This window comes from Panulirus ornatus, chromosome 15 (genome assembly GCF_036320965.1).
Source record: "Panulirus ornatus isolate Po-2019 chromosome 15, ASM3632096v1, whole genome shotgun sequence".
In the NCBI taxonomy this organism is placed as follows: domain Eukaryota; kingdom Metazoa; phylum Arthropoda; class Malacostraca; order Decapoda; family Palinuridae; genus Panulirus; species Panulirus ornatus.
In genome coordinates this window covers 16,289,861-16,311,287 of record NC_092238.1, presented here as the reverse complement: position 1 = coordinate 16,311,287, position 21,427 = coordinate 16,289,861, and the positions used below count along the sequence as shown (strand labels likewise).

General features: G+C 41.5%; 1 protein-coding gene across 8 annotated transcripts in view; it reads left to right on the top strand.

Moving 5' to 3' along the window:
- LOC139753730 (tuberin-like) overlaps positions 1-21,427 on the top strand; it is a 582,506-nt gene that overhangs the window by 336,488 nt on the left and 224,591 nt on the right. For 7 of the 8 annotated variants that reach the window (XM_071670517.1, XM_071670516.1, XM_071670513.1 and 4 more), the window contains one exon: positions 13,259-13,342. The exons of the other annotated variant lie outside the window; for it this stretch is intronic. In XM_071670517.1, the coding sequence (XP_071526618.1) occupies positions 13,259-13,342 (84 nt within the window). The remainder of the gene's footprint in view (positions 1-13,258; positions 13,343-21,427) is intronic. 8 annotated transcript variants of the gene reach the window in all.

Genomic DNA, 21,427 nt, shown 5'->3' with positions numbered 1-21,427 from the left:
ATTTCCCTGCAAAAATTGTCCAGATGCCTATCTCTTCTCTTTCACTAATTATCTTACTTCTTCATCCCACCACTCACTACCCTCTCTAATCTGCCCATCTCCCACGCTTCTCATGCCACAAGCATCTTTTGTGCAAGCCATCACTGCTTCCCTAAATACATCCCATTCCTCCCCCACTCCCCTTACCTCCTTTGTTCTCACCTTTATCCATTCTGTACTCAGTCTCTCTTGGTACTTCCTCACACAAGTCTCCTTCCTAAGCTCATTTACTCTCACCACTCTCTTCACCCCAACATTCACTCTTCTTTTCTCAAAACCTCTAAATATCTTCACATTTGCCTCCACAAGATAATGATCAGACATCCCGCCATTTGCACCTCTCAGCACATTAACATCCAAAAGTCTCTTTCTTGCGTGCCTATCAGTTAACATGTGATCCAATAACGCCCTCTGGCCATCTCTCCTACATACATATATTTTTTATTTGTTTTGCGTAGTCACTGTCTCCCGTGTTAGCGAGGTAGCACAAGGAAATAGATGAAAGAATGGCCCAACCCACCCACATACACATGTATATACATACATGTCCACCAACACAAATATACATACCTATACATCTCAATGTACACATATATATACACACACAGACATATACATATATACACATGTACATAATTCAAACTGTCTGCCTTCATTTATTCCCATCGCCACCTCGCCACACATAGAATAACAACCCCCCCGCCCCCCTCATGTGTGCAAGGTAGCGCTAGGAAAAGACAACAAAGGCCCCATTCGTTCACACTCAGTCTCTAGCTGTCATGTAACAATGCACCAAAACCACAGCTCCCTTTCAACATCCAGGCCCCACAGAACTTTCCATGGTTTACCCCAGACGCTTCACATGCCCCGGTTCAATCCATTGAGAGCACGTCGACCCCGGTATACCACATCGTTCCAATTTACTCTATTCCTTCCACGCCTTTCACCCATCCATAAACAAATTCAACAACCATGGAGACATCATGCACCCCTGCCATAAACCAACATTCACCAAGAACCAGTCCCTTTCACTTTCCTCTCTTCCTACACGTACACATGCCTTACATCCTCGATAAAAACTTTTCACTGCTTCTGTCAACTTGCCTCCCACACCATATATTCTTAATACCTTCCACAGAGGATCTCTATCAACTCTATCATATGCCTTCTCCAGATCCATAAATGCTACATACAAATCCATTTGCTTTTCTAAGTATTTCTCACATACATTCTTCAAATCAAACACCTAATCCACACATCCTCCACTACTTCTGAAACCACACTGCTCTTCCCCAATCTGATGCTCTGTGCATGCCTTCACCCTCTCAAACAATACCCTCCCATACAATTTCCCAGGAATACTCAACAAACTCATATATACAGATATATATATATATAGGCAAGTGTTTTGGGAGCAGCTGAATGAGTGTGTTAGTGGTTTTGATGCACGAGACCAGGTTATAGTGATGGGTGATTTGAATGCAAAGGTGAGTAATGTGGCAGTTGAGGGAATAATTGGTATACATGGGGTGTTCAGTGTTGTAAATGGAAATGGTGAAGAGCTTGTAGATTTATGTGCTGAAAAAGGACTGATGATTGGGAATACCTGGTTTAAAAAGCGAGATATACATAAGTATACTTATGTAAGTAGGAGAGATGGCCAGAGAGCGTTATTGGATTACGTGTTAATTGACAGGCGTGCGAGAGAGACTTTTGGATGTTAATGTGCTGAGAGGTGCAACTGGAGGGATGTCTGATCATTATCTTGTGGAGGCTAAGGTGAAGATTTGTATGGGTTTTCAGAAAAGAAGAGTGAATGTTGGGGTGAAGAGGGTGGTGAGAGTAAGTGAGCTTGAGAAGGTGACCTGTGTGAGGAAGTACCAGGAGAGACTGAGTACAGAATGGAAAAAGGTGAGAACAATGGAAGCAAGGGGAGTGGGGGAGGAATGGGATGTATTTAGGGAATCAGTGATGGATTGCGCAAAAGATGCTTGTGGCATGAGAAGAGTGGGAGGTGGGTTGATTAGAAAGGGTAGTGAGTGGTGGGATGAAGAAGTAAGAGTATTAGTGAAAGAGAAGAGAGAGGCATTTGGACGATTTTTGCAGGGAAAAAATGCAATTGAGTGGGAGATGTATAAAAGAAAGAGACAGGAGGTCAAGAGAAAGGTGCAAGAGGTGAAAAAAAGGGCAAATGAGAGTTGGGGTGAGAGAGTATCATTAAATTTTAGGGAGAATAAAAAGATGTTCTGGAAGGAGGTAAATAAAGTGCGTAAGACAAGGGAGCAAATGGGAACTTCAGTGAAGGGCGCAAATGGGGAGGTGATAACAAGTAGTGGTGATGTGAGAAGGAGATGGAGTGAGTATTTTGAAGGTTTGTTGAATGTGTTTGATGATAGAGTGGCAGATATAGGGTGTTTTGGTCGAGGTGGTGTGCAAAGTGAGAGGGTTAGGGAAAATGATTTGGTAAACAGAGAAGAAGTAGTGAAAGCTTTGCGGAAGATGAAAGCCAGCAAGGCATCGGGTTTGGATGGTATTGCAGTGGAATTTATTAAAAAAGGGGGTGACTGTATTGTTGACTGGTTGGTAAGGTTATTTAATGTATGTATGACTCATGGTGAGGTGCCTGAAGATTGGCGGAATGCGTGCATAGTGCCATTGTACAAAGGCAAAGGGGATAAGAGTGAATGCTCAAATTACAGAGGTATAAGTTTGTTGAGTATTCCTGGTAAATTATATGGGAGGGTATTGATTGAGAGGGTGAAGGCATGTACAGAGCATCAGATTGGGGAAGAGCAGTGTGGTTTCAGAAGTGGTAGAGGATGTGTGGATCAGGTGTTTGCTTTGAAGAATGTATGTGAGAAATACTTAGAAAAGCATATGGATTTGTATGTAGCATTTATGGATCTGGAGAAGGCATATGATAGAGTTGATAGAGATGCTCTGTGGAAGGTATTAAGAATATATGGTGTGGGAGGAAAGTTGACAGAAGCAGTGAAAAGTTTTTATCGAGGATGTAAGGCATGTGTACGTGTAGGAAGAGAGGAAAGTGATTGGTTCTCAGTGAATGTAGGTTTGCGGCAGGGGTGTGTGATGTCTCCATGGTTGTTTAATTTGTTTATGGATGGGGTTGTTAGGGAGGTAAATGCAAGAGTTTTGGAAAGAGGGGCAAGTATGAAGTCTGTTGGGGATGAGAGAGCTTGGGAAGTGAGTCAGTTGTTGTTCGCTGATGATACAGCGCTGGTGGCTGATTCATGTGAGAAACTGCAGAAGCTGGTGACTGAGTTTGGTAAAGTGTGTGGAAGAAGAAAGTTAAGAGTAAATGTGAATAAGAACAAGGTTATTAGGTACAGTAGGGTTGAGGGTCAAGTCAATTGGGAGGTGAGTTTGAATGGAGAAAAACTGGAGGAAGTGAAATGTTTTAGATATCTTGGAGTGGATCTGGCAGCGGATGGAACCATGGAAGCGGAAGTGGATCATAGGGTGGGGGAGGGGGCGAAAATTCTGGGGGCCTTGAAGAATGTGTGGAAGTCGAGAACATTATCTCGGAAAGCAAAAATGGGTATGTTTGAAGGAATAGTGGTTCCAACAATGTTGTATGGTTGCGAGGCGTGGACTATGGATAGAGTTGTGCGCAGGAGGATGGATGTGCTGGAAATGAGATGTTTGAGGACAATGTGTGGTGTGAGGTGGTTTGATCGAGTGAGTAACGTAAGGGTAAGAGAGATGTGTGGAAATAAAAAGAGCGTGGTTGAGAGAGCAGAAGAGGGTGTTTTGAAGTGGTTTGGGCACATGGAGAGGATGAGTGAGGAAAGATTGACCAAGAGGATATATGTGTCGGAGGTGGAGGGAGCAAGGAGAAGAGGGAGACCAAATTGGAGGTGGAAAGATGGAGTGAAAAAGATTTTGTGTGATCGGGGCCTGAACATGCAGGAGGGTGAAAGGAGGGCAAGGAATAGAGTGAATTGGAGCGATGTGGTATACCGGGGTTGACGTGCTGTCAGTGGATTGAATCAAGGCATGTGAAGTGTCTGGGGTAAACCATGGAAAGCTGTGTAGGTATGTATATTTGCGTGTGTGGACGTATGTATATACATGTGTATGGGGGGGGGTTGGGCCATTTCTTTCGTCTGTTTCCTTGCGCTACCTCGCAAACGCGGGAGACAGCGACAAAGTATAAAAAAAAAAAAAGAAATATATATATATATATATATATATATATATATATATATATATATATATATATATATATATATATATCCACTTCCGCTTCCATGGTTCCATCCGCTGCCAGATCCACTCCCAGATATCTAAAACACTTCACTTCCTCCAGTTTTTCTCCATTCAAAACTCACCTCCCAATTGACTTGACCCTCAACCCTACTGTACCTAATAACCTTGCTCTTATTCACATTTACTCTTAACTTTCTTCTTTCACACACTTTACCAAACTCAGTCACCAGCTTCTGCAGTTTCTCACATGAATCAGCCACCAGCGCTGTATCATCAGCGAACAACAACTGACTCACTTCCCAAGCTCTCTCATCCCCAACAGACTTCATACTTGCCCCTCTTTCCAAAACTCTTGCATTTACCTCCCTAACAACCCCATCCATAAACAAATTAAACAACCATGGAGACATCACACACCCTTGCCGCAAACCTACATTCACTGAGAACCAATCACTTTCCTCTCTTCCTACACGTTCACATGCCTTACATCCTCGATAAAAACTTTTCACTGTTTCTAAAAACTTGCCTCCCACACCATATATTCTTAATACTTTCCACAGAGCATCTCTATCAACTCCATCATATGCCTTCTCCAGTTCCATAAATGCTACATACAAATCCATATGCTTTTCTAAGTATTTCTGACATACATTCTTCAAAGCAAACACCTGATCCACACATCCTCTACCACTTCTGAAACCACACTGCTCTTCCCCAATCTGATGCTCTGTACATGCCTTCACCCTCTCAATCAATACCCTCCCATATAATTTACCAGAAATACTCAACAAACTTATACCTCTGTAATTTGAGCACTCACTCTTATCCCCTATGCCTTTGTACAATGGCACTATGCACGCATTCCGCCAATCCTCAGGCACCTCACCATGCGTCATACATACATTAAATAACCTTACCAACCAGTCAATAATACAGTCACCCCCTTTTTTAATAAATTCCACTGCAATACCATCCAAACCTGCTGCCTTGCCGGCTTTCATCTTCCGCAAAGCTTTTACTACCTCTTCTCTGTTTACCTAATCATTTTCCCTAACCCTCTCGCTTTGCACACCACCTCGACCAAAACACCCTATATTTGCCACTCTATCATCAAACACATTCAACAAACCTTCAAAATACTCACTCCATCTCCTTCTCACATCACCACTACTTGTTATCACCTCCCTATTTGCGCCCTTCACTGAAGTTCCCATTTGCTCCCTTGTCTTACGCACTTTATTTACCTCCTTCCAGAACATCTTTTTATTCTCCCTAAAATTTAATGATACTCTCTCACCCCAACTCTCATTTGCCCTCTTTTTCACCTCTTGCACGGGAGCGGGGGGCCAGAAATCCTCCCCTACTTGTATTTTTTCAACTTTCTAAAATGGGAAACAGAAGGAGGATCACGCGGGGAGTGCTCATCCTCCTCGAAGGCTCAGACTGGGGTGTCTAGATGTGTGTGGAAGTAACCAAGATGTGAAAAAAGGAGAGATAGGTAGTATGTTTGAGGAAAGGAACCTGGATGTTTTGGCTCTGAGTGAAACGAAGCTCAAGGGTAAAGGGGAAGAGTGGTTTGGGAATGTCTTGGGAGTAAAGTCAGGGGTTAGTGAGAGGACAAGAGCAAGGGAAGGAGTAGCAGTACTCCTGAAACAGGAGTTGTGGGAGTATGTGATAGAATGTAAGAAAGTAAATTCTCGATTAATATGGGTAAAACTGAAAGTGGATGGAGAGAGATGGGTGATTATTGGTGCATATGCACCTGGGCATGAGAAGAAAGATCATGAGAGGGAAGTGTTTTGGGAGCAGCTGAATGAGTGTGTTAGTGGTTTTGATGCACGAGACCAGGTTATAGTGATGGGTGATTTGAATGCAAAGGTGAGTAATGTGGCAGTTGAGGGAATAATTGGTATACATGGGGTGTTCAGTGTTGTAAATGGAAATGGTGAAGAGCTTGTAGATTATGTGCTGAAAAAGGACTGGTGATTGGGAATACCTGGTTTAAAAAGCGAGATATACATAAGTATATGTATGTAAGTAGGAGAGATGGCCAGAGAGCATTATTGGATTACGTGTTGATTGACAGGCGCGCGAAAGAGAGACTTTTGGATGTTAATGTGCTGAGAGGTGCAACTGGAGGGATGTCTGATCATTATCTTGTGGAGGCTAAGGTGAAGATTTGTATGGGTTTTCAGAAAAGAAGAGTGAATGTTGGGGTGAAGAGGGTGGTGAGAGTAAGTGAGCTTGGGAAGGAGACTTGTGTGAGGAAGTACCAGGAGAGACTGAGTACAGAATGGAAAAAGGTGAGAACAATGGAAGTAAGGGGAGTGGGGGAGGAATGGGATGTATTTAGGGAATCAGTGATGGATTGCGCAAAAGATGCTTGTGGCATGAGAAGAGTGGGAGGTGGGTTGATTAGAAAGGGTAGTGAGTGGTGGGATGAAGAAGTAAGATTATTAGTGAAAGAGAAGAGGCATTTGGACGATTTTTGCAGGGAAAAAATGCAATTGAGTGGGAGATGTATAAAAGAAAGAGACAGGAGATATATATATATATATATATATATATATATATATATATATATATATATATATATATATATATATATTTTTTTTTTTTCAAACTATTCGCCATTTCCCGCGTTAGCGAGGTAGCGTTAAGAACAGAGGACTGGGTCATTGAGGGAAATCCTCACCTGGCCCCCTTCTCTGTTCCTTCTTTTGGAAAATTAAAAAAAAAAATTGAGAGGGGAGGATTTCCAGCCCCCTGCTCCCTCCCCTTTTAGTCGCCTTCTACGACATGCAGGGAATACGTGGGAAGTATTCTTTCTCCCCTATCCCCAGGGATAATGTATATTTTTTTTTTTTTTTTTTTTTATACTTTGTCGCTGTCTCCCGCGTTTGCGAGGTAGCGCAAGGAAACAGACGAAAGAAATGGCCCAACCCCCCCCCATACACATGTACATATACACGTCCACACACGCAAATATACATACCTACACAGCTTTCCATGGTTTACCCCAGACGCTTCACATGCCTTGATTCACTCCACTGACAGCACGTCAACCCCTGTATACCACATCGCTCCCATTCACTCTATTCCTTGCCCTCCTTTCACCCTCCTGCATGTTCAGGCCCCGATCACACAAAATCTTTTTCACTCCATATATATATATATATATATATATATATATATATATATATATATATATATATATATATATATATATATATATATATTAAGTTCCATACACGCACAGATATATTCATATAAGTATCAGTACATACATATGCACGCAGACACATATACACATGTACATATTCCTACTTCCTTACCTTCATTAATTCCTACCCTTCCCCTCTGGAAACAGCATCACTACCCCTGCTTCAACGAGGTAGTGACGGGCAAACCGACATAAAGGTCACATTTGTTCACATTCACTCACTCGCTGTCATGTGTAATGCACCAAAACCACAGCTCCCTATCCACATCCAGGCCCCACAGACCTTTCCATGGTTTACCCCAGATGCTTTACGTGCCCTGGTTGATTGACAGCATGTCGATCCTGGTATGTCACATTGTTTCAATTCTTTCTATTCCTTGCTTGCCTCTCACCCTCCTGTATGTTCAGGCCCCGTTTGCTGTAAATCTTTTTCACTCCATCTTCCATCTCCAATTAGGTTGTTTTTGTCTGTCATCAGATTTGTTGGAATAATTCTGAATAAATTGATGATTACTTTATAGATGTCTGATAAGACAAATTTATTGTTAATGGATTGTGAGGGTTTACTGTAATAGTAAAGTAGATTAGAGGGTAGGAGCCCCTCAAATGAATTGCCTTGCCATACTGTGGAAATAGGTATTTACAGTCTATTGTGATTATACTGATTTGGTACTTGATGTGTCCCAGTTTCATGTACATACAGTGCAGAACCAGCTTAATGTTTGAGAACCTGATAGGGCATAGATATTGACTAATCTTGCTGATCTAAAGGGCTACATCACCTACTTTTGGTAATGGTATTCTAATGAATTTACTTTGATTTTTTCTAGATCTTCCTATCATTGTAGAAGCTTAAGTTTTTGGCGAGTTCCAGAGAAATGCCTTGTGGACTTGAGTAATGAGGTGTTGGGCCTTTTTCTTGGGTCTCCTATAACATCCTTGTTGATAATTTTTGTCTATTTTCAATCTCCATTCAGAATTCTGGGGATTGCTGCCTTGCAGACATTAGGGATGTAATCAGAGAGTGGTAATGTCTAAGTGTGGAAGGTATCAGACTTCATGAGTTTGAGAAGATGCTCAGCTCACCTCTTTTGGGACAGTCTCAAATCCCCATAGCAACATTAGAGAGGAATGCAAGTGTAATTCATAGGAGAAGTAATTTGTGATTTAGTGATGTGCTTAGCATTGCTGCACTTTACAGCTGTATTACTGGCTACCTCACTAGGGGTTAAGGGGATGCTGTGCTCCATGCTCCCACTGGTTCCCTTACACCCTTTGACATTGTTGATGTAGATGTTTGAGAGAGTGCAAAACACGTATGCTTGTTTACTGTTGCTGTCAATCTAAAACTTTATCTTAATGAGTGATTTATACCTATGCCCAGGTTCCAACCAGGACCAGGGGTAGCAACTTTTAGCCATTGGCTGTTATACAGTATTAGTCTAGTTTCCATCGGGATATTAAAATTTTACTTAAGTCACTACCCTTGCTAGCTTTGGATAAGCACCCACTACACAAGATTTCCTTATGGATGTACCAGCAGTGTTAACCTAATGGGAGTAACAGTACCACTATGGACAAGGTTTTAGTAAGATTCAGTGTGACTTGTCAGGATTATGCAGCAACATTAGGAAAGTGTTACTGGCTAGCTAGGATGCAAGATTGTAGTGGTAGTTTTAACAGTTGTTTTCCCCAAAACAACGAGACATACCAGTAGAGGTGACTGACTTCTTGGTAAGTCTTAGTGTGATCAGAGACGTAGATATTGCAATGATTTTCTTACTTGTTAGACATCACCAGATTTTTTTCACAGTTTTGTTTTTGGCATGTAATATATTGATGCACTTTGAAGACTGGAGTCAGGATATGATAGTTTTACTTGCCTTATGTTTTTGTATGAATGTGTGTATGGAAATTTTTTCCTAGCTACCTTATTTCTAATGTCAATATATTTTTGAATTTCTATATATGTTCATGATGATAGTTACTGCATGGTAAAATTCGAATCCATGTTACTTTTAGGATTATGGTGAAATTAAGATTAGTTAAGTAAACTGTATTTCTGCTTATCTTTTGCTTAGTTTACTGAATATTTGCTGATATATTCTTAGGAGCAAGACCTATTCGTAGATTTAACAAAATGTGTCTAGTGTTATAAAATTCTAAAGAATTAAGGGCTTTTTCTGTACCTACTGTAATAGCCTCGTTGCATCCATAGTATTGACCCTTTACTCAGTGACTGTGGGTGCTCCATATATTATGTATATTCCCTATGTGGGACTTTAAAAAAAAACAATGAAGTGAAATCTTTATTTTTTATGCAGTATGAAAAATTACTTTCCTTTACAGCATCTAATATATAAAGCAGTATGGTAGTCCTGAACTCACATGAATGATGAGCCTTACAGGTGAATATTTTTTTTAGGCGAGTCAAGGCTGTCACCATGGCTAACTCTGCCAGATGTACGATGCATCCCTTGCAATATGATAGTATGTCTGCACTTTCTTAACTACTTTAGCATTGTGTTTTCCTTACAATGCAATTTCTCTTGACAATATTACTATTTCTCCTGTTACAAGTGATTGAAGTTTTTTATGTACCATATATATTTATATAAAATTACATATATACACACCACTCTTTTCTATATTTATATTTATTTCTTATATGTTGTCGCTGTCTCCCGTGTTAGCAAGGAAACAGATGAAAGAATGGCCTAACCCACCCACATACACATATATACACATGCAGTGACACATACATACCTATACATTTCAATGTATACAATAATATACATACACAGACATATACATTATACACATGTACATGATTCACTGCCAGGCCCCACAAAACTTTCCATGGTTTACCCCAGACGCTTCACATACCTTGGTTCAATCCATTGACAGCGCGTCGACCCCAGTATACCACATCGTTCCAATTCACTCTATTCCTTCCATGCGTTTCACCCTCCTGCATGTTCAGGCCCCAGTCGCTCAAAATCTTTTTCGCTCCATCCTTCCACCTCCACTTTGGTCTCCCACTTCTCCTTGTTCCCTCCACCTCTGACACATATATCCTCTTTGTCAATCTTTCCTCACTCATTCTCTCCATGTGACCAAACCATTTCAACACACCCTCCTCTGCTATCTCAACCACACTCTTTTTATTACCACACATCTCTCGTACCCTATTATTACTTACTCGATCAAACCACCTCACACCACTTATTGTCCCCAAACATCTCATTTCCAACACATCCACCATCCTCCGCACAACTCTATCTATAGCCCACACCTTGCAATCATATAACATTGTTGGAACCACTATTCCTTCAAACATACCCATTTTTGCTTTCTGAGATCATGTTCTTGTCTTCCACACAGTCTCCATTCAAACTTACCTCCCAATTGACTTGTCTCTCAACCCTACTGTACCTAATAACCTTGCTCTTATTCATTTACTCTCAGCTTTCTTCTTTCACACACTTTACCAAACTCAGTCACCAGCTTCTGCAGTTTCTTGACTGAATCAGCCACCAGCGCTGTATCATCAGCGAACAACTGACTCACTTCCCAAGCTCTCTCATCCACAACAGACTGCATACTTGCCCCTCTCTCCTTTGTTTATGGCACTATGCATGCATTCTGCCAATCCTCAGGCACCTCACCGTGAGTCATGCATACATTAAATATCCTTACCAACCAGTCGCAGCACAGTCACCCCCTTTTTTGATAAATTCTACTGCAATACCATCCACACCCGCTGCCTTGCCGGCTTTCATCTTCCACAAAGGTTTACCTCTTCTATGTTTACCAAATCATTCTCCCTAGCCCTTCACTTTGCACACCACCATGACCAAAACACCCTATATCTGTCACTCTATCATCTACCACATTCAAGAAACCTTCAAAATACTCACTCCATCTCCTTCTCACATCATCACTACTTGTTATCACTTCCCCATTAGCCCCCTTCATCAACGTTACTATTTGTCCTCTTGTCTTACGCACTTTATTTACCTTCTTCTAAAACATCTTTTTATTCTCTCTAAGATTAATGATACTCTCTCACCCCAACTCTCATTTGCCCTCTCTTTCACCTCTTGCTCCTTTCTCTTGACCTGCTGCCTCTTTCTTTTATACATCTCCTAGTCATTTGCACTATTTCCCTGAAAAACATGTCCAAATGCTTCTCTCTTCTCTTTCACTAATAATCTTACTTCTTCATCCCACTACTCACTACCCTCTCTAATCTGCCCACCTCCCATGCTTCTCATGCTACAAGCATCTTTTGTGCAAGCCATCACTGCTTTCCTAAATACATCCCATTCCTTTTCCACTCCCCTTATGTCCTTTGCTCTCACTTTTTTCCATTCTGCACTCAGTCTCTCTTGGTACTTCCTCGCAAAAGTCTCCTTCCCAAGCTCACTCACTCTCACCACTCTCTTCACCCCAACATTCTCTCTTATAAAAACCTCTGCAAATCTTCACCTTCGATTCCACACGATAATGATCAGACATTCCTGCAGTTGCACCTCTCAGCACATTAACATCCAAAAGTCTCTTTTGCATGCCTATCAATTAATACATAATCCAGTAATGCCCTCTGGCCATCTCTCCTACTTATATACATATATTTATGTATATCTCTCTTTTTAAAGCAGATATTCCCAATCACCAGTCCTTTATCAGCACACGAATCTACAAGCTCTTCACCATTTCCATTTACAACACTGAACACCCTATGTACACCAATTATTCCCTCAACTGCCATATTACTCACCTTTGCATTCACATCACCCATCACTATAACCCGGTCTCGTGTATCAAAACTACTAACACACTCACTCAGCTGCTCCCAAAACACTTGCCTATCATGATCTTTCTTCTCATGCCCAGGTGCATATGCACCAATAATCACCCATCTCTCTCCATCCACTTTCAGTTTTACCCATATCAATCTAGAGTTTACTTTCTTACACTCTATCACATACTCCTGCCACTCCTGTTTCAGTAGGAATGCTACTCCTTCCCTTGCTCTTGTCCTCTCACCAACCCCTGACCTTACTCACAAAACATTCCCAAACCACTCTTCCCCTTTACCCTTTAGCTTTGTTTCACTCAGAGCCAAAACCTCCAGGCTCCTTTCCTCAAACATACTACCTATATCTCCCTTTTTCTCATCTTGGTTACATCCACACACATTTAGACACACATTTAGACACCCCAGTCTGAGCCTTTGAGGAGGATGAGCACTCCCCGCATGACTACTTCTGATTCCCCTTTTAGAAAGTTGAAATACAAGGAGGGGAGGGTTTCTAGCCCCTGCTTCCGTCCCCTTTAGTCGCCTCCTACGATACGTGAGGAATGCTTGGGAAGTATCCTTTCTCCCTTATCCCCAGGGATAGGGGAGAATTGCTTTATGTATGGTAATTGCTTTATGTGTGGTACACCTTAAAACATGGGTGTAAATACAGAGGCACATCACATTCAGTACACATCGAGAACACAGACAAAATTTAGTATTTTCAAGAGACTGTTGGGAATTTGAGATGTAAAATATCTGTACTAATACAGATAAACAGCTTGATTATTGTTATCCCTCCTATCTGAGTAAAGGGATGAAAATTTGTGTCAAGCAGCAGGTGATGTGATCAATGTGGATAACTGAGAGAGTTTGAAAGCTTGAATTGAAAACAGACTTATAATAGTTTAGGCTCATAAAAGTTTAACATTCACAAATTTTCATTTGCTTTCCATTTGCAGCACTTGAACTTGGTGCTGAAAAATATGTCAGAAGCCTTTAAATCAAAACATTTGAGTCGCACAGAGCCAGAAAAGTCGAAAAAGGTATGTATATCAATATCATTTGTATAGCTCTCACAAAAGTAAAATGTGTTTTGTGGTATATGAAAATTTCTATTTGCAAAATATATATTCTAAAAGACTCCCTAAATCTAATACATAGAAGATCAAGTGGTATTTGCCTGCATTTCAAGTGCCATCATGTGATATGTAGAATCTCATACCCCTGTATTTGATAAACCAGCATCTTGTTAATAATCTTGAAAAATTTATTTAAAACAATAGAGTCATTACTAGATTGGTGGTGGAACACAGGCCAGTGTTTTTGATGCTACAGAAGATGACCTACTCCTTCTAGAGAGTGTGACAGAGTCAGATGGAATCCTTTATGGGATGTGTTGAGGATGTATTGTGTTAGGTTACAACTGTTAGATGGTGTGAAAGCCTTTGATAGAGTAGCAAATGCATGTGTAAGAGTTGGTGGAGAGTTTTGGTATACATGTGGATGTGAGGCAGGCCTGTGTGATGTCATTCTGGCTTTTTAGACAGAATACCTCCCACTTATTCCCTGCGTGTCATAGAAGGTGACTAAAGGGGGCAGGAGCTGGGGCAGGAACCCCCCACTCCTTGTATTTAAATTTCTAAAAAGGGAAACAGGAGTCAAGTGGAGAGTGCTCATCCTCCTCGAAGGCTGTGATTGGGGTGTCTGAATGTGTTTGGATATAACCAAGATGAGAAGAAAGGAGAGATAGGCAGTAAGTTTGTGGAAAGAAACTTGGATGTACTGGCTCTCAGGGAGACTAAGCTGAAGGGTAAAGGGGAAGAGTGGTTTGGGAAAGTCTTGGGAGTAAAGCCAGGGGTTGGTGAGAGGACAAGAGCTAAGGAAGGAGTGGCAATACTCCTGAAGCATGAGTTGTGGGAGTATGTGATAGTGTAAGAAAGTAAATTCTAGATTGATGTGGGTAAAACTGAAAGTGGATGGAGAGAGATGGCATTGATTACTGTTGCCTGTGCATTGGGTCATGAGAAGAAAGATTATGAGAGGCAAGTATTCTGGGAACAGTTGAGTGAGGGTTTTAACAGCTTTGATGCACAAGACCGGGTTATAGTGATGGGTGATTTAAATGCAAAGATGAGTAATGTGGCAGTTGAGGGTATAATTGGTGTACATGGGGTGTTTGGTTTTGTAAATGGAAATGGTGAAGAGCTTGTGGATTTGTGTACTGAATAAAGACTAGTGATTTGGAATACCTGGTTTAAAAAGAGAGATACAGGTACACCGCCGAATTTTCAGCAAATGATGGTTCGGCACATCCTTTACTCTGTACAATATGATATGAGGGAACTTGAAATTACCTCAGCCACCAGACCAGTTTACTGGGTGGACACAGATGGCATTGTGTGTAGGGCACTGCAATTCTGTGAGATTCTTAACTTATTTTGCGTAGATTTAACCCTAGTTATGGCTTGTAAGACATATGAGAGTGTCATTAGCAGTGTCAAATGTAAACACCAGTCCATATTGATAAAGTAGAACTGTTGAAAAAAATGGGCCGTGGTGTTTCAGTGCATATGGTGGGTGACATCAACAGTATTGGTTCTTCAACTATTTATGATATAAAGAAGCAAAGGGAGGCAATATTGAAACTTTATGCAGACAGTGATTCCAAGTAGCAAATGATGATTAGGAAAACTATGAAAGATGGTAAGAGTACTGAGCAGGATCGAGTGATAGATTGGTTTTGATGGCATTGAAGTAATGGAGTGGACTTGTCAGGTAACATGATAATGGTCCAGGCTAAGTTGTTCCATAAAGAAAATGAATTACAACATGAGCGTGACTATAGTGAAGGATGGCTTCAAAGATTCAAGGAGCATCATGGAATTTCCATGAATAAAGTGTGCAGAGAAAAGTGGTCTGAAAACCTTGGAGTTGCCAAGTTATTTATTTATTTGTTACTTTGTTGCTGTCTCCTGCATCAGCGAGGTAGTGCAAGGAAACAGGAAAGAATGGCCCAACCCACCCACATACACATTTATATACATACACGTCCACACACGCAAATATGCATGCCTATACATCTCAACGTATACATATATGTACACACGCAGACACATACATATATACACATGTACATAATTCGTACTGTCTGCCTTTATTCATTCCCATCGCCACCCTGGCACACATTAAACAACAAACCCCTCCCCCCGCATGTGAGCAAGATAGCACTAGGAAAGACAACAAAGGCCACATTCATTCACACCCAGTCTCTAGCTGTCATGTATAATGCACCGAAACCACAGCTCCCTTTCCACATCCAGGCCCCACAGAACTTTCCATGGCTTACCCCAGATGCTTCACATGCCCTGGTTCAATCCATTGACAGCACGTCAATCCCTGTATACCACATTGTTCCAATTCGCTCTATTCCTTGCACGCCTTTCACCCTCCTGCATGTTCAGACCCCTATCACTCAAAATCTTTTTCACTCCATCTTTCCACCTCCAATTTGGTCTCCCACTTCTCCTCGTTCCCTCCACCTCTGACACATGTATCCTCTTGGTCAATCTTTGCTTACTCATTCTCTCCATGTGACCAAACCATTTCAAAACACCCTCTTCTGCTCTCTCAACCACACACTTTTTATTACCACACATCTCTCTTACCCTTACATTACTTACTCGATCAATCCACCTCACACCACATATTGTCCTCAAACATCTCATTTCCAGAACATCCACCCTCCTCTGTACAACTCTGTCTATAGCCCATGCCTCACAACCATATAACATTGTTGGAACCACTATTCCTTCAAACATACCCATTTTTGCTTTCGGAGATAATGTTCTCGACTTCTACACGTTCTTCAACGCTCCCAGAATTTTCGCCCCCTCCCCCACCTTATGACTCACTCCCGCTTCCATGGTTCCATCTGCTGCCAAATCCACTCCCAGATATCTAAACCACTTCACTTCCTCCAGTTTCTCTCCATTCAAACTTACCTCCTAATTGACTTGTCCCTCAACCTTACTGTACCTAATAACCTTGCTTTTATTCACATTTACTCTCAACTTTCTTGTTTCACACACTTTACCAAACTCAGTCACCAGCTTCTGCAGTTTCTCACCCGAATCAGCCACCAGCACTATATCATCAGCGAACAACAACTGATTCACTTCCCAAGCTCTCTCTGATCCACAACAGACTGCATACTTGCCCCTCTTTACAAAACTCTTGCATTCACCTCTCTAACAACCCCATCCATAAACAAATTAAACAACCATGGAGACATCACACACCCCTGCCGCAAACCAACATTCACTGAGAACCAAACACTTCCTCTCTTCCTCCACGTACACATGCCTTATATCCTCGATAAAAACATTTCACTGCTTCTATCAACTTACCTCCCACACGATATATTCTTAATACCTTCCACAGAGCATCTCTATCAACTTTATCATATGCCTTCTCCAGATCCATAAATGATACATACAAATCCATTTGCTTTTCTAAGTATTTCTCACATACATTCTTCAAAGCAAACACCTGATCCACACATCCTCTACCACTTCTGAAGCCACACTGCTCTTCCCCAATCTGATGCTCTGTACATGCCTTCACTCTCTCAATCAATACCCTCCCATATAATTTTCCAGGAATACTCAACAAACTTATACCTCTGTAATTTATGCACTCACTTTTATCCCCTTTGCCTTTGTACAATGGCACTATGCAAGCATTCCGCCAATCCTCAGGCACCTCACCATGAATCATACATACATTAGATAACCTTACATACCAGTCAACAATACAGTCACCCCCTTTTTTGATAAATTCCACTGCAGTACCATCAAACCCGCCGCCTTGCTGGCTTTCATCTTCCGCAAAGCTTTTACTACCTCTTCTCTGTTTCCCAAATCATTCTCCCTAACCCTCTCACTTTGCACACCACCTCGACCAAAACACCCTATATCTGCCACTCTATCATCAAACACATTCAACAAACCTTCAAGATACTCACTCCATCTCCTTCTCATAACACCACTCCTTGTTATCACCTCCCCATTAGCCCCCTTCACTGAAGTTCCCATTTGTTCCCTTGTCTTATGCACTTTATTTACCTCCTTCCAAAATATCTTTTTATTCTCCCTAAAATTTAATGATACTCTCTCACCCCAACTCTCATTTGCCCTCTTTTTCACCTCTTACACCTTTCTCTTTACCTCCTGCCTCTTTCTTTTATACATCTCCCAGTCATTTGCATTATTTCCCTGCAAAAATCGTCCAAATGCCTCACTCTTCTCTTTCACTAATATTCGTACTTCTTCATCCACCACTCACAACCCTTTCTAATCTGCCCACCTCCAACGCTCCTCATGCCACAAGCATCTTTTGCGCAATCCATCACTGCTTCCCCAAATACATCCCATTCCTCCCCCACTCCCCTTACATCCTTTTTTCTAACCTTTTTCCATTCTGTACTCAGTCTCTCCTGGTACTTCGTCACACAAGTCTCCTTTTCAAGCTCATTTTCACCACTCTCTTCACCTCAACATTCTCTCTTCTTTTCTGAAAACCTCTACAAATCTTCACCTTCGCCTCCACAAGATAATGATCAGACATCCCTCCAGTTGCACCTCTCAGCACATTAACATCCAAAAGTCTCTTTCGTGCCTATCTATTAAAACGTAATTAACGCTCTCTGGCCATCTCTCCTACTTACATACGTATACTTATGTATATCTCTCTTTTTAAACCAGGTATTCCCAATCACCAGTCCTTTTTCAGCACATAAATCTACAAACTCTTCACCATTTTCATTTACAACACTGAACATCCCATGTTCACCAGTTATTCCCTCAACTGCCACATTACTCACCTTTGCATTCAAATCACCCATCACTCTAACCGGGTCTCGTGCATCAAAACCACTAACACACTTGTTCAGCTGCTCCCAAAACATTTGCCTCTCATGATTTTTCTTCTCATGCCCAGGTGCATATGCCCCAATAATCACCCATCTCTCTCCATCAACTTTCAGTTTTACCCATATCAATCCAGAGTTTACTTTCTTACACTCTATCACATACTCCCACCACTCCTGTTTCAGGAGTAGTGCTACTCCTTCCCTTTCTCTTGTCCTCTCACTAACCCCTGACTTTACTCCCAAGACATTCCCACACCACTCTTCCCCTTTACCCTTGAGCTTCGTTTCACTCAGAGCCAAAATCTCCAGGCTCCTTTCCTCAAACATACTACCTATATCTCCTTTTTTCTCATCTTGGTTAGGTTAGGTGGTAAGTTTTCTTTCTCCCCTATCCCCAGGGATGTAATTGCAAAACCAGTAGCTGATAAGCACCTCAGTCCTGAGCAGGTGTATAATGCAGATGAAACAGTGTTATTTCATATATTTATTTAATTCATATTGAATATTTGTTTGATTTAAATTTATAGCAGTCCATGGTATACTTTAGACACATGGGAGATGTATAATTAGTGGGTTAGAAGTGTGTTGATGAATTATTATTACATGACCACGGTTTGTTCGGCAAAATGGTTAATCCGGCAAGGCTTTGGAACCAAGAGTGCTGGAAAATCGATGGTGTACCTGTATAAATAATGTACATATGTGAGTAGAAGAGATGGTCAGAGGGCATTACTGGACTAAGTGATAATTAATAGGCATGTAGAAGAGACTTTTTGATGTAAATGTGCCAAGAGGGGCAGCTGGAGGGATCTCTGATCACTATCTTATGGAGGCGAAGGTGAAGATTTGTAGAGGCTTTCAGAAAAGAAGAGTAAATATTGGGGAGAAGAGAGTGGTGAGAGTAAGTGAGCTTGCAAAGGAGACTTGTGTGAGGAAGTATCAGGAGATATTGAGTGTAGAATGGAAAAAGGTGAGAGCACATGATGAGGGGAGTGGGATAGGAATGGGATGTATTTAGGGAAGCAGTGATGGCTTGCACAAAAGATGCACATGGAGTGAGAAAGATGGGAGGTGGGCAGAGTAAAAAGAGTAGTGAGTGGTGGGATGAAGAAGCAAGATTGTTAGAGAAAGAGAAAAAGAGAGGCATTTGGATGATATTTGCAGGGAAGTAGTGCAAATGACTTGGAGATGTATAAAAGAAAGTGGCAAGAGGTCAAGAGAAAGGTGCAAGAGTTGAAAGAGGGCAAATGAGAGTTGGGGTGAGAGAGTATCATTAAATTTTGGGGAGAATAAAAAGATGTTTTGGAAAAGTAAATGATGTGTGTAATATAAGAGAACAAATGGGAACATTGGTAAAGGGAGCAAGTAGGGAAGTAATAACAGATAGTGATAGAGTAAAAAGGAGATGGAGTGAGTATTTTGAAGGTTTATTGAATGTGTTTCATGATAGAGTGGCAGATACAGGGTGTTATGGTTGGGGTGATTACAAAGCAAGAGGGTCAGGGAGTATTATTTGGTGAAGAGAGGAGAGGTAGTGAAAGCTTTGCAGAAGATGAAATTCGACAAGGTGGCGGGTTTGGATGGTATTGCAGTGGAATTTATTAAGAAAGGGGATGAATGTTGTTGATTGGTTGGTAAGGATATTCATTGTGTTTACCATGGTGAAGTGCCTGAGGATTGGTGGAATGCATTCATAGTGCCATTGTACTAAAGGAAAGAGGATAAAGGTTAGTGTTCAAACTATAAAGGTATTTGTTTGTTGAGTGTTCCTGGGAAATTATATGGGAGGGTATTGATTGAGAGGGTGAAGGCATTTACAGAGCATCAGACTGGGGAAGAGCAGTGTAGTTTCAGAAGTGGTAGAGGATGTGTGGATAATGTATGTGAGAAATACTTAGAAGAACAAATGGATTTGTACGTAGCATTTATGGATTTGGAGAAGGCACATGATAAAGTTGATAGAGATGCTTTGTAGAACGTTATAGGAGTATATGGTGTGGGAAGCAAGTTGTTAGAAGCAGTGAAAAGCATTTACCAAGGATGTAAGGGATGAGTACAAGTAGGAAGAAAGGAGAGTGAGTGATTCCCAGTGAATGTTGGTCTGCGGCAGTGGTGTGTGATGTCCCCATGGTTGTTTAATTTGTTTGTGGATGGGGTGGTAAGGTAGGTGAATGCAAGAGTTTTGGAGAGATGGGCAAGTATGCAGTCTGTTGTGGATGAGAGGGCTTGGGAGGTGAGTAAGTCAGTGGGTGTTCACTGGTGGCTGATTTGGGTGAGAAACTGCAGTTTGGTGACTGAGTTTGGTAAAGTGTTGAAGGAGAAAGTTGAGAGTAAATGTGAATAAGAGCATGGTTATTAGGTTCAGTAGGATTGAGGGACAAGTTAATTGGGAGGTAAGTTTGAATAGAAATAAATGGAGGAAATGAAGTGTTTCAGATATGTGGGAGTGGGCTAAGTAGTAGATGGAACCATGGAAGCGGAAGTGAGTCATAGAGTGTGGGATGGGGCAAAGGTTCTGGGAGCGTTGATGAATGTGTGGAAGGCAAGAAGTTATCTCAGAGAGCAAAAATGGGTATGCTTGAAGGAATAGTGGTTCCAACAATGTTGTATGGTTGTGTTGGAAGTGAAATGTTTGAGAACAGTATGTGGTGTGAGGTCGTTTGATCAAGTAAATAATGAAAGGGTAAGAGAGATGTGTGGTAATAAAAAGAGTGTGTCTATGAGAGCAGAATAGGGTGTGTTGAAATGGTTTGGACACATGGAGAGAATGATTGAGGAAAGATTGACAAATAGGGAATATGTGTCAGAGGGAGAGGGAACAAGAAGTGGGAGACCAAATTGGAGGTGGAAGGATGGAATGAAAAAGATTTTGAGTGAGCAGGGGCTGGACATTCAGGAGAGTGAAAGGCATGCAAGGAAAGAGTGAATTGGAACAATTTGGTATAACAGGTTGATGTGCTGTCAGTGGATTGAACTAGGGCATGTGAAGTGTCTGGGTAAACCATGGAAAGTTCTGTGGGGCCTGGGTATGGAAAGGGAGCTGTGGTTTTGGTGCATTACATATGACAGCTGGAGACTGAGTGTGAATGAATGTGGCCTTTTTGTCTTTTCCTGGTGTTACCTTGCTGGAGGGGGGGGATGCTATATCATATGTGGCGGGGTGGTGACAGAATGGATGAAGGCAGCAGGTATGAATATT